This window comes from Triturus cristatus, chromosome 2_2, assembly GCF_964204655.1.
Source record: "Triturus cristatus chromosome 2_2, aTriCri1.1, whole genome shotgun sequence".
NCBI classification, from domain to species: Eukaryota; Metazoa; Chordata; class Amphibia; order Caudata; family Salamandridae; genus Triturus; species Triturus cristatus.
In genome coordinates, this window is record NC_140582.1 from 711,722,975 (window position 1) to 711,736,702 (window position 13,728).

A 13,728-nucleotide genomic window follows, 5' to 3' on the forward strand; every position below is an offset into this window, starting at 1 on the left:
GCGAAAAAGAAGAGAAGGGAGGAAAAATAAGAGACTGGGGGAGTTGGAGAAGCGAGTGGAGGAAAGTCGGTATATTTGGAACCCCAGGATGCACCCAAGGGCAGGAAAAAACAAATGAAAATCTCGCCCTTAAATCGCTCACAACTACTCTCCTCATTTGCAAAATGCCCAAGTCTATATAAAATTGAGTCAAAAGATTTAAGACAAGTTGGATTCCTAATAAATAGTATAGGGAAAGATGTCACAAAAGTAGAGGTATATTCAGAAATGATTAGATCCGCAATAATAAAAGCAGAAGACGAGATGCTAAAAGAAGGAATACGATTGATCCAAGAGGTAGAAATAGAAAAGGTAGGCTATCCCGCAAGCACCTTCTTGAACCTCCATGCAGGGTTGGGGAAAAGACAAGCAAGAATAATAACAGGTGCCTTTGGAGGCAGAGAGGGATTGGAAATTAGTGTTGCAAATTATGAATTTAGAAACAATAGGAGTGACTGGAGCATGGAGGATAGAGAATTAAATGAGGCATGGTGGACAGTAAATGAGCCGGGCAATTTGAGCGAAATAGACTAGGAAAATGGGACGTCGCATAGCCTAAGAATAATTTCTTAGAATATTAATGGATTAAAAGATTGGAAAAAGGTGGAGTATGTAAAGAATATTGCACAGAAGGCAGACATTATTTGTCTGCAAGAGACTTGGCTATGCGACGATACTCAGATAGCTGATGGCTATAAACAGTTCTCCAAAAAGGCAACAAAAGCTAGATTAGGCCGCCCCTCAGGCGGAATAATGACCCTAATCTCTACTGCGGCAATAGTTAAGGCAGACCTTATTAAGGCCTCCTGTAAATGGATACTAGCAAATGAGATAGGTCTACAAGAGCATGGGAGGCTGAGTGAAAATATGGTAGTGGTGAATGTATATATGCAATGGGGCTCCCCCGGTGAATATGTGAAAGAAATGCGGATCTGAAATATCTAAATGAACAATTTGGGAAATGTAATTTAGTAATTATGGGAGATTTTAACCATAAGCTAGGACCGGCGAAGGTAGATACCTTGATGAATGAAATTCTGGATGCATACGATATAGCGCCAGCTAATTTCCCTAATAGTAAAATTAATAAACAGGAGGAAGAGTTAGGAAGATTCCTAGGGTCATATGGGCTTGTTAGTCTAAATGGGAGATTGGAATCTGATAGTCCAGCAGGACAAACATTTAGAAGAGGGAACCAATGTTGCCCTATAGATTACATGTATGTACAGTTCTGGAATTTTGCTATTGTTAAAAAGTTTGAGATAATCAAAAAGGGAAGAAAGTGATCCCTATCCATTGTATTGTGAAATACTAAGATCCCCCACGAATCTGCAAAAAGGTCTTACCACAACAAATGGATTACCCGAAAAGATTAACCACAAAGATGTCGGAGGATTATATTGCAAAATTGGCAGGGTCCAACAAAACTTGCCTGTAGATATTGTATGGAGTAAGAAGGTTGACTGGTTTGAAGAGAAAACAAAGCAGGCAGATCAATGTCTAGCGGTTAATATAAGGAAAACCTACAAAGGGGGTGAAAGACAACAGGAGAGGGGGGTTATGCAAATGGGTTGGTTCGACCTGATGTGTAGAGAGAAGAAAAGAATACTAAGAAGGGAGGAAAGAAAAGTGAAACAAAAATACGAGCTGGAAGCCTACAATACTTTACTAAAACTAAGGAAGGAATTTAAAATGTTAGTGAGAAATAAAAAAAGAAATTTTAAAGAAAAATGCTGGATCTCCCTGTTAGAAACCAAAAATACTAAAGGGTTCTGGAGGCTAATCCAAGAAGCATCAGGCCACCCCCAAGGACCATTGAACTGTGAAGTAGATGAAGCATCCTGGGAGGAATACTTAAATGAATTGTATAGGCGAAATAATGGGGAAGAAATTGGTGGGAAAAATAAACTGAGGCAACAAGTAGTAATGAATCTCATCCCTTCGTGCTCGGTAGAAAAAGTAAAAAACATCATTAAGAATTTAAATCTAACCTGCGCGGCAGGGCCCGACAACCTACCGGCAGTAATAATAAAAACAGAGACGGAATGGTGTGCCAACTTTTTCTCAAAAATGTTCGAAGCAGTATTGTCCACAGGTATAATACCCAAATCTTGGAGGGGTGCTGTAATCAGACCGATACACAAGAAAGGGGATAGAAAGGAGCCTAAGAATTATAGATTGATAAATCTATTGGACATTGGTGCGAAAGTTTTTTCTAAGATAGTTTTGAAAAAATTGAAGGAATGGGTGCATACAAATGCCATTGTACCGGTGGAGCAAGGAGGGTTCAAAGAAGGACACTCAACCTTGGACCATTGTTTTGCCTTGTGGGCCGTGGCAACGAAGACACTCGAACAGCAGGGCAGTCTTTACTGCTGTTTTGTAGACTTCCGAGCAGCCTTTGATCTGGTAGACAGAGAATGTTTATGGGAAATGTTAAAAAGATTCAACATCCCTGCTGACATCTTGGAAGTAATCCAAAGCTTACATAGTGAAAATTGGGCACAAGTCATCAAAGATACAGAAGGAGGCCTGACTAAAGAGATAAGAACCAATAATGGCCTAAGACAGGGGTGCGTGTTGGCTCCGTTATTGTTGTCCATCTTTCTTGCTGACTTACCAAAAATACTAGAACTGAACGTGGAGCGAGTCCCAAGATAGATGGAAAGCATTTATCATGTCTTCTATATGCAGACGATTTAGTCATTTTAGATCAAACAGCAGTAGGGTTACAAAGGAAACTAAATGCCTTCGAGATCTACTGTAGATCCAAACACCTAATAGTAAACATGGACAAGACAAAAATATTATGTTTTGGTAAGAAAAACAGAAATATAACTGGTTTTTAAACAACACTAAATTGGAATCAGTAAGTGAATATAAATATCTAGGTGTATGGTTCGATCGAAGGCTAAGTTGGAAAATGCATCTTCAGGCACAAAAAATAAAGGAGCATGCTGGAATCTGTGGATTGAAAAAATGTAACAACATTTATGGGGATAAATCGCACAGACCGATGCTGAAAACATTTAAGGCTATGATTCCTCCGCAAATGCAGTATGGAGCGGAAATTTTGTGCCTGGGTGGCAAATGTACCTGGGGAAAGGAAGAAGGGAAATGTTTAAAATCTCTCCTTTCCCTACCTAGCTCTTCAATGGTACAAGGTATTAGGCTAGAATTAAACTGGCCAGCTTGGGACCAGCAAGTACAGGTAAATACGTGCAGATTCTGGAAAAGGATGGAAGAAGATGAGGAGGAGAAAGTAGCTAGTTGGTGTAGAAGGGAGATCCAGCGGAGCGAACTGAAGTGGGCAAAAGATACTAGAAGAATATTGGGTTTAATTTGTGGAAATTTAAAAGTAAAAATTGGTCCAGAAACACTGTATATTGAAGGGAAGAGTGCAATAAAAAAATCTGTGAAATTAAAAGTCTAGAGAAATTGATTTGGAGTATGTGAAACAAAAAAAGACAGTACACTTTATGTTACATGTCTGGAATAATGATAATTCATACCCATACCTAGATATTTTACCAAATTACAGTCTGCGATTAGAATTATTGAAAATAAGAATAGGAATTAATCCTGCCCGTGCTGAGAGAGTGAAAAATATGTTGATGGATGATAATGGCAAATGCATATGTGGGCTTGATCTAAAATGTACGAGTGTTCATTTTGTATTTGATTGCACAAAACTGATGATAATAAGGTGGATGATTTTAAGGCCCCTGTTTCTGAAGTACGGAATAAGTACAAGAACACAAGCAATTGAGCTACTTACAGTTATGGAGCAATCGCCTTGGCAACATTTTTACAAGAAGGAAAAAGATTCCTATATAACAATGGAACGGAATGAGGTGGGCATAGGTGAATATTGTTGGTAATATAATGGTTTTAACTATTTATGTACTAGAAACTTTATATTGTATGCCCTCTTTTATTGTGAAACTAGAAAAAGTTTGTTTAAATGAAATGGATTAAAAAAAATATATATATTGTTATATTATCTTGTGTTTTTAACGTGTGATAAAATGGAATATGTAGTTTAAAGACCGAATGGTCATAATAAACTTATTTTTGACTTGACTAGTCCATTGGTAGAACAGGAAATGAGATGCTTAGGAATCCAAGTGATGCAAGATCTAGATAAACCATCCCAAGTAAATTTCAATAAAGTCTGGGGAGGCCTACCACTCTCCTTCCTAGGAAGATCCAACTCAAAAAATGTCCATACTCCCGAAATTCACATTTATATTCCATGCAATACTTCTAGAATTTAAGCTGGAGGGCTTTAAGAAACTGCAGGGGGAGCTGAACAGCTTTATATGATCCGCAAAAGGGGTGACAATAGCGTGGAGGAAACTACGTAGAAATAAAGACCACAGGGCACTGCAAGCCCAGACTGATCGGTACTGTTGGGCATTCCAACTGAAAAACATTAGATCTCGTCTTTTGGACAATATTCTCTTCACTCTGCTTTTTAAGGTCAGGACGAGAAACTTGCCCATGAAGGGGGACCATTTCCTTTTTAAAAGTGGCCATCCCAAGTACTTCAAAAAGGTTAGGCTAAAGATAGTGTAGAAATCCGAACGACAGAGCACAACACAACGTTCCAACTGACCAGCAATAGTCAGTAAAGTATTTAATTTAAAAAAAGAGCAGTAACTATAACAGTCAGTAGAGCAAGAGCTTGTGTGGAATGGTTAATATCAGTTTAGAGGGTAAATAACAGATCACAGTGGCCACCTAACTAAGAAAACAAAAACATTTTGTGACATATGGAATATTGGCACAACACTCTGCAAAATTGTGAGGTAAACGACTGGAGGTGTGGAAATGAAATAACTTTGAAATTTTGGCGATCTTTGCGTGGACTCTTGTTATTGACGCCTTTCAAACGAGATTGCTAATGAGGAGTATGAGCTCGCCTGAGGAAAAACATCCCTGGGGCTTTCCTTCTCCTTTACTTGTGAGATGTAGGAGGCTGCTGCTTCCCGTCTACAAATATAGAGTTTTGTTTGCTTTATTGATGGAAGACAAGAAAAAAATATATAAATAAAGAAAATAAGAGTGCAGATTGGGTTGCTGCAATAGGCTGAAATACAGAACAGCAAAATCAGGGTAGCAGTTATGAAAGGTGACCCCCTAAGAAATGCTCTGGTGAACGTAGGTTGGATTTTCGATTAAGCAAATGGTGGACTATGGCTTTCCTAGGTGAAAGAACTACAGTCGCAGTCTTCCACAGATGTCAGAGGGAGACTCTGGCTTGCCATTCGTGGTTCAAGCCACTGTCGACATGTAGAGTTGCTAAGATTTAAGAAAACATTTTAAGTTTTATTGCGTTTTATATATTGAACAAGAAAATATTACTTCAAGAAAATATTCATAGTAACAGGTTCCCCCCAAATGAATAACTAGAAGAACAGCCTAAGAACCTGTACAATGTTTCTGTGCACTACTCCAAGATGATTGCCACTGGGCACAATCCTCACTGCGAATGATGTGCTCCTAGGTCAAATTCCGACCAAGTTTATTATTTTGGTGATGTCAGGTGGGCCACCTAACTGACAGCCAACAAGGTCCAGTTTGGTCTCCTTTCCTTGTTCAGGAGTTCTCAAGTGAAGCCTATGGTGAATATGGGCTTCACGCAACATGGTCTAAGATAGAAGTCTAAACCACCTTTGGAGCTATTTAAGTGGCAGGTAACTGTCCCTTATCCAGAAAAGAAAATGTAGGTGCAAGAAGAACGAAAAGAGATGGACATTGTGGGCTCCTCAAGAGAGAGTAAGACACACCTATATGAGCAGGGGTACTCCCTTCTTGATAGCTATATGTTCCTGGTCTTACATGAGAGACTACTTAAAAGCATCTTTAGTGTTTTGCCACTGGCCGCTAAAGGAAGATAAACCCTCATAGAAGATACATGATTGTACATTACTTACGGGCAACCATTTTCCAATATCTCCAGTGTGCAGCCAGCCATCCTTATCCAGAGCTTCTGCAGTCTTCTCTGGGTCCTTTAGGTAGCCTTGAAACACATTAGGACCTTTCACACAAACCTGAAAGATGAATGCATATTCCTAATCAAAAATTATTATACCAGACACCTCTTGCTTAACAGCTACAAACCCTGTAACACTATATACAGAATAAGTTTTTTACTATCACCACTTGCTTAACTGTTACACAGCTTTTAGCCAATTAAATAATTCCCACATTTTTTTCATGGTTTACACATTACTTTCACAACATTCAAATGAGCCTACCCTTCTAGGTTGTGTGCCATCAACAGTAGCAGCTAGCAGCTAATGAGGGTGGCGAGGCAGGGGTGAGGAGAATGGTGGGGGGTGGGTAGAGACAAAATAAAAAAAATACCACTTACCTCTTCAACCGCCACATCTCTGGCAAGTCCCAGAACCAGGAAGCACCTAGGTTACCTATAGCCAATCACGACGATGCAATACAGCATTGTGATTGGCTCCCCTAAGCCAATCACAATGCTGCAATGCAGCGCTATGATTGGTCTGAGCACCGTGGATCGGACCAGAGATGGAGACTGGGGAACTAGGCATGCTCCCCACCAGTCTGTGTAATGCAGCCTGGTGGGGAACATGCAAAGTGAGCATGACTGTTTAGCCGGGCAAAGACAGCCGGCGAAGCAGTCATGTGCACTTGGAGCGTGCAAACTACTGCTCCCCCTGTGCCTCCTGCCCCGCGCCACCTTAATCCAGCCCCGAACCTGCAAAAAAATAAAACTACAATATTTTATTTTTCCTGCTCAAAGAGCAGTGGGGTGACGCTCCACTGCCTTAGCGGAGGAGTCGCCCCTGCCGTTAGTACAGATTTACAATGGCTCTTATGACTTCATCCCTAGGTTTTAAATTTTACATTGAAATATGGAAGCTTCCACTGGGAACATTAAAACAAATTGATAAGTTGGACAGCCCTGGGGGCTGGCAGTCCCTCTATACATCAGCTACCATGAGATGGGTCGGATGAATTCTATGGTTGCAATCCATGTTTTGTTCCTGGGCATGGGTTCACAAGCTCCTCTCTGTAATGCCCATCTCCATGATAAAGCACCTATCTAGGGCAACACTGTAAGCCGCATGGGGGCACACTTAACTGGGGCCAATGGGGCAGGAATCCACACCCCATCCCACCCTCTTATATAGGGTGTCCTCTGGACTGTTACACTCGCCCCTGGTACTCTCCTACCTCAACACATGGGGGGTAGTTCAAGGGCATAATGTCCAGGATGTACAACCTCCTGATCTGCCATTTGTAATCACATCAGGTGGCACGACTGAAGGCAGTCTGGCAAGCTAGCCTGCAGGTTGAATAGAGGGGGTGGGAGGGGGGGGGGGCGAGTTGATGGATGGATCTCCTGGAGAGTCTTGCATGGGAGAGGGGTGCAAAGGAGGCCCTGATTAAATTCAACCTTTTTAGGATACCACAGGAATGGAATTGGTCACTGGCAAGGCTCTGTTCTGCATGTCTATTGACCCATTCTACCTGTTGGTGCTGCACCCATGCTCCCTGCAAAATCGTCCACTTACTCTCTGAATGTCTAGCCATCGGCCCCTCCTGGAGTGAAGTGGGGTCTACATTGAGGGAATCCATAGCAGCAAATGCCCCTATGCTGGATCGCTTGATCATAGTTCACGACATGGCGGGCCTCCTCCAACTGCCCAACTACGCCCATCGACTGCTCATAACTGCCCTCACGGCAACCAAAATCTGCAACCAGCTGCTGACAGACTAGCAGCTTGCTGCAATGTTTGAAACCACCTCTTAAGAGGAGATCTACAACCTTATGGAAAAAGCGGACCTGTTCCTTCTCATATGGGCACCCTTCCTACGAGAGAACAGATACAGAGTGGTCCTGGTTGCCCTGGGTTAGCCTCGCAGATCCGTTGTTCTCCCTTTTGGCCTGATGTCCAGCAGGTCCTGGGTCACTGCAGTCCTTGCGTTCTTCCATTCCCATATTCACATGTTTCTGCATCCCCCACCCCCTTTTTTTTGTCCCTCCTTCCTCCCATCTCCACCCCTCTTCATGCCACTGACTTCGGTGCCATTCGCCGCAATCCATCCTTGCTCCCCACCGGTTGTACTGTTTCCACCCCTTCTGTTGACACTATGTTTTAGCCTTTGATGGCTGCGTCCTTGTATGGTCCTCCAGCCTTGCTGACCTGCTACTGCTTCCTGATTGTACACGCCAATGTTTTTCCATTGAAATTTTCAATAAAGTAAAATTGCAATAAAGAAAACAAAACAAATTGATAGTCCCATTATTGTTATGATGGTTTTTTTTTTTAGCATGCTTTAACCCTGCAGACTATGGAATCAAATAAGGATGCATTACCCCTCCACCCTTAATTGTCCAGCAGACCACCAACGTGTACCAGAGTTCTTGAGAAGCTGTTGGGATTGCACGTTTTGATCAAAGCTAGCTGTTACTAGCCCAGTGGTAATCACTTCACTGACTTGCACCTCAAAATATTCTGAATTCAAGAGGAATGCTGCCAATCTTTTAATTTAGTAACAAAGTTCAAAATATAAGGCTATTAGCAACGTTATCAGCCTTAACTCACCTCACCCTCTCCTTTAGCAGCAAAATAGTTCATTTCATCCACATCAACAAGCTTAATATGATTACAAGGCATCGGTACTCCAACATGACCTATGAAAATAATACAGATTTCAGTCCTGAGAAGCCAATTAAAAAACATAAGCAGTGAATAAATACTATGCAAAAATGTGTTTTCAGTAACAAACTAGGAAAGGAATGTTTTAATAGCATTTATTACCAAGATCACAATACTGCACAAGAGAAATGAGAAATATGAAATATGTAACTGATGCACACGCTTAAGGGCAAAGGTATACTTTTATGCTTTGATTACACTCAATCTGCATCTCTGCATTAAACGTGGATTATGAAAATATATTTTGTGGAGAAAGTCTTAAATATTTTAACAAATTAATAAAACAAGACTTTTTAAACTACAATTCAGCATTGACATTTCATACATTTCGTTTTAGGAGTGCCATGCATCTAGATACAGAACCATTTCATAAATCTCAGTCAATATTTGGATGATGCTTTACAATGTTCTTACTATTTTCCATGGAATTTAATTTTCCCCACCCATTACAGGTAGATCACAAACCATGACCATCATTACAGGAACATCCACAAACAGTTTTGTCCTCAGTAAAAATTGTATTCAGTACACAAATCATTAGTCCTATCCCAAATACATTGCAACTCTGCTTAGACTGCTGGATATTGGGTGTCTTTAGCCTGCCCACCACAGCTATAGCAGATGCCTCTTCTTTCATTCTCCTACCAAGAAGCTGAAGTGCCTAGTATCGGCTTTGCTACCATCAGCACCTACATGCCCTATTTCAATGCAGCCAAGGTGGGTGACTAAACTCCTTGGGAAGGGAAGGACCACAGCATTTCATCTCTCTTGACCACATTTACGTATACATGTGGCAATTCTCAAAGGCTGGATTAGGGCTTAAATTTTACAAACCGTAACTACGCTATCTTCTCACTACAACATCACATGTTTGAATGTTAAGCCTGCAGGGAATAAGGGGCATTATTGGTTCAAGTGCGTAAGTCAAGATGATAAAAATCCTGGGCTGCAATAAGGCTATTAAGAGGAGACCACAAAAAGCTGCCTTCCACATTGAGCAAGATTTTACAAAGTAGGTTGGATGTGTTTAGAAAAAAATACGCTGCCATGTAACTGCTGTGATTTTATACATATAATTACAGGTGCTTGGGGGAAGAGGAGCTGAGGTTTAGCCAGGAATCAAAATTACAGCAAATCTTGACATTTCCAAAGCGGCTCAGTTTCTGGGACTGTGCAGAGGATCCAGAGGCTTTATGTGGTTCCTGAGTGTAGTTGTAGGTGGGACCTACTGACGACGCAAGTATGGGTGGTCTGTGTCCAGCCCAGTTCTACAGAGATGACTACCCCCATCAGAAGGAAGACACCTACTGGAAGAACCGGCTTCTGCTGGCAGAAATACCGGAGGAGGTGCATCTGAAATCTCTGGACATCTGGCACTGTGAGGATTGTCTCTGGGTCAGGCACAGTGTGACAGAAAAGAGTTCAGGCGAGTTGGTCACCCAGAGGACACAAGTGGGGTAGCCAACCTATTAGTCGGAGCCCAGAGTAAAGTCTAGCTGTAGAATGCTCCTGAGTGAGAATACACAAGATAGTCAGATATCTGCCATTTCAATGTGGCTATTGGAAGAGGAAAACCTGGGATGGAATGCAGGGAAAATAAACAAAGGCCAAAATGAAAAGTGACTTTTTCCACAGAGACTGCCAGCCTGGAAAGCGGCACATGGGCAAGGCCCAGAGAACATGAAAATAGAGGAGGCTGTCTCGACAGGAGGAGAAACTTTGGCAGCGATTAAAGATAAGTAGTCTCAGCGTATGAAATAGAGGATTATGGTGCTTGATAAGAGGATGGATAGAACGCAATGCAGGGTAGCAGTTGATTAGCGACTGAGCGGCCTGAAAGCTATGGTATTTTAGGTGAGGATATCTAATGCACCTATGAAGGCTTTGAATAGGATACTCCTTCCTGCTGCACATGTAGTCAACACTTGACAAAGGAAAAAAAAGGTCACAGGTTCTCACCTTTCATTCCTGGATATACTGCACATGGCAGGAGTCAAGACATTTGCACAAGAGAAAGTGCAGGGGCATTAAAAGCTGTCAGTGTGCCAACTAGGGGTCTCTTGGGCAGCAGTGCTAGGCAGAACTGTCCTTGTGGAGTTTCTGATCGCATACAAAGGGGAGGTTTGACAAGAGCAGTTGCAAAGAAATCAGTTCTGCAGATGGGTGTATCTAGAGTCTACGTCTTCCTACACTTGAGCCAAGCCGCCCTTTCGTGGAGAAACTTTAGACAAAAATGTTACCTACCAGAGGCTTTGAAGCACAATGGTTTACTGCTAAGTTCGGGGTCAATCATGAGGGAAAGGGGTATGTTTTTACCAAGGTGGAGGCTTCTCCTATGCTCCTGAAGACACTATGGTTCTGATTTGGGAGCTGCTGGGGATCCTGAACAGTGACTAGTACAACGTTCTTCTTCGATTTAGCAGACTGTTGACTTGCCCCTCTGTTCTAGGAAAACGCTAGGAAATTATGTAGTTTGTACTATGCGGGGAGGACTGTGTCCCAGCTGACGAGAGAGCTGCTGTGTCCACATTTCTGAGTGGGCTCCCTTTTCCACATCCCAAGTTAATTTGTGCTCCCTTCTTTCCTCATGTCCCCTTGGGGTTCAGAATTTGGAACTCTGGCCCTATGAAACGGTTTTGAATTTTAATCTGGAGATATTTTTCCATTGCCAGAAAAATGTACTACCATCTCTTAACACAACTTTTTCTGCAGAATTATTGCTTCAGTAGTTGGAATCCTTGAGCACTGTGTAGAAGTCTTAAGCTATATTCTGCTGTGCAACAACTACCAAAAATAATTGAGCCATAATTACAGTTAAGCCAATTATAAAGTTAATAAAATGGTCCTCTGTGCAGCAGTGACTTCTTCTAAATATTCCTGTGCCTTTGTGTTTGGAGAGCAGCAGTGTGTGTTGGTTCATCTCCCACTGAATAATTGCCACTACCAAAACGGATTAAGGGACAAAATCAAACTGTGCATTGGCTGCAATGGGGGATGCGATCAAGACAGTCAATACAAGATTTAAATCTTGCTGACGAAAAATAAACTGAGTGGGAGTAATTAAATAAAGCAAACCTTATCAGAAACTACACTACTAGTAGTGATCTAAACAGGGTAGGATTATCATGCAGCTACAGGATAGCAGAAAGGGCCTCTGGATAGCCATTTACTAAGTTGCCACCATGCCAAGTAGGTAGAAGGTCGGAAAGCTGAGATTCTAAAGGGGTTGATACCTTAGACTCGCACCTATACAAACTTAACCCAGTGAACTGAAAAGATGGATTTAATAGCAGACTTCCTGACTGCCAAGATGGCATCTGCAACCATATGATGACAGCAAAAATGTATTCATTGAAAGCTCATGTGTAAGTCACAAAAATAAAAGTTGGTTTGAAACGTTTACAAAAGGTTAAACCAATGTTCAATGGTTAAGAGAAGGGGTGGGTCAATAAATGGCTTGAAGCAAAGTCCAACTAAAGTATTTAAGAATTGAATAGCCAAACAAAGGCATCTTTTCTATGGAGGCCTCAGGTGTTCAATAGATATTGCAGCAACACGTCTGTCTAGTTTAGTAAACAGACCATGCCAGTACATCACTTGCAGACACATGAAGGTCTGGCCCAGCACACAACTGGAGGGGAGGAAGATCCAGAGTCAGGTTATCAGAAAAGGCCTTCCTCAGAAAAGGTGTAGTTTATGCTTGGTAAAGCCAATGTCAAAGCTGCCAAACAGTTGCACAGCTCATGCCAGAGCAACCAAGTTTGAGATACTCAGGTTTTGTGTGAGAATGTGCCTGTTGTGTAACAACCTCTGACAATCACACCATTTCCAGGGATAAGTCAATACTGAAAGACCAGTTGTGTTCTCCAAGTGGGACTGTACCCCATTCTCTTGGAGGATGGGCAGAAGAGACAAAAACTACTTCATGGAAATTTACACAACTTGTAAGATTCAGGATCTTAAATGCAGCTTTAGTGAGTAGTACATCACATCATAATATCCTCAGTATTTTGGGAACCAACATATATCCCCCATATAAGCGAGCTGAGGAGATTGCTCTGAAACATCAACTCAACCGTCTTAGGACTGCTGAGGTAGTAGCAGTTTTAAAGTTAAAATGGTTGTTTTAATAGAAATAGAAATACCAGCAATTGTAAAGTGCACAGCTACCTCCGGAGAGGTGTCCCGGCGCTGGGAGCAGTCGAGAAGATTAAGCAAGCTTTTGCCCAGAGTCACAAGGTGCTGGGCAAACCTGCCGCCATGGATCGAACTGTGAGCCTCTGTGTTCCGGAGCCAGCTGCCGTGGCCACTGCACCACACCTCTTCCTAAAGATGGCTATTAATTGTACGAAATGCAACTAAAATGTAGCCGTTTAGTTATGCAATCTAACAATCCAAATGTGCTAACTTACATCAAATTGCTGATTTACTTGCATGCACAACATAACTGATGAGTAGTTTGCAAGACACCTTCATTTAATTCTTAGTCATAAATCCTTGTATGCATTTCATGTCAGACCATAAAGTAAAATACTTACCAGCTGTCCAGTCTCCTGGCAACGTCAGTGAGCAGCCAGCTGTGCATTCAGTTTGCCCGTAACCTTCATAGAACTATATAAATACAGAAAGAGTGCAACGTCAGTCAAGAGAAGTGAGATAGAGCTACCAATAGGTTGCCATCCCTAATGCAGTGTAATTCGAGCGTTCTTTAAAGAATGCAATAAATAAGTGCAGGTGTACAAATTATTATTTTTACCATCTGTTGACCATTTAATGCAATAAAATCCATTGTTTTGTATACACATGCACAAACAGCAAGCCAGTGAAAATTAATGTAGCCCAATAACACATCATATTCGGAGCAACTACAACAATAAACTAGGATTCCCAGATATTTTACCACTGTAAAAGTCAAATTTCATTTTTTTTTATAAAGTAAAGCTGGCCCGAGGGAAAAAAAAAAAAAACTTACAGCTTCACAGAT

General features: G+C 41.6%; 1 protein-coding gene across 6 annotated transcripts in view; it reads right to left on the minus strand.

The window, feature by feature from the left end:
* Positions 1–13,728, minus strand: part of ACSL1 (acyl-CoA synthetase long chain family member 1) — a 479,125-nt gene that overhangs the window by 74,233 nt on the left and 391,164 nt on the right. For all 6 annotated transcript variants that reach the window (XM_085641919.1, XM_085641924.1, XM_085641925.1 and 3 more), the window contains exons 15-17: positions 13,283–13,355; positions 8,631–8,719; positions 5,979–6,095 (exon numbers count right to left, since the gene is read on the minus strand). In XM_085641919.1, coding sequence (XP_085498045.1) covers positions 5,979–6,095; positions 8,631–8,719; positions 13,283–13,355 — 279 coding nt within the window. The remainder of the gene's footprint in view (positions 1–5,978; positions 6,096–8,630; positions 8,720–13,282; positions 13,356–13,728) is intronic.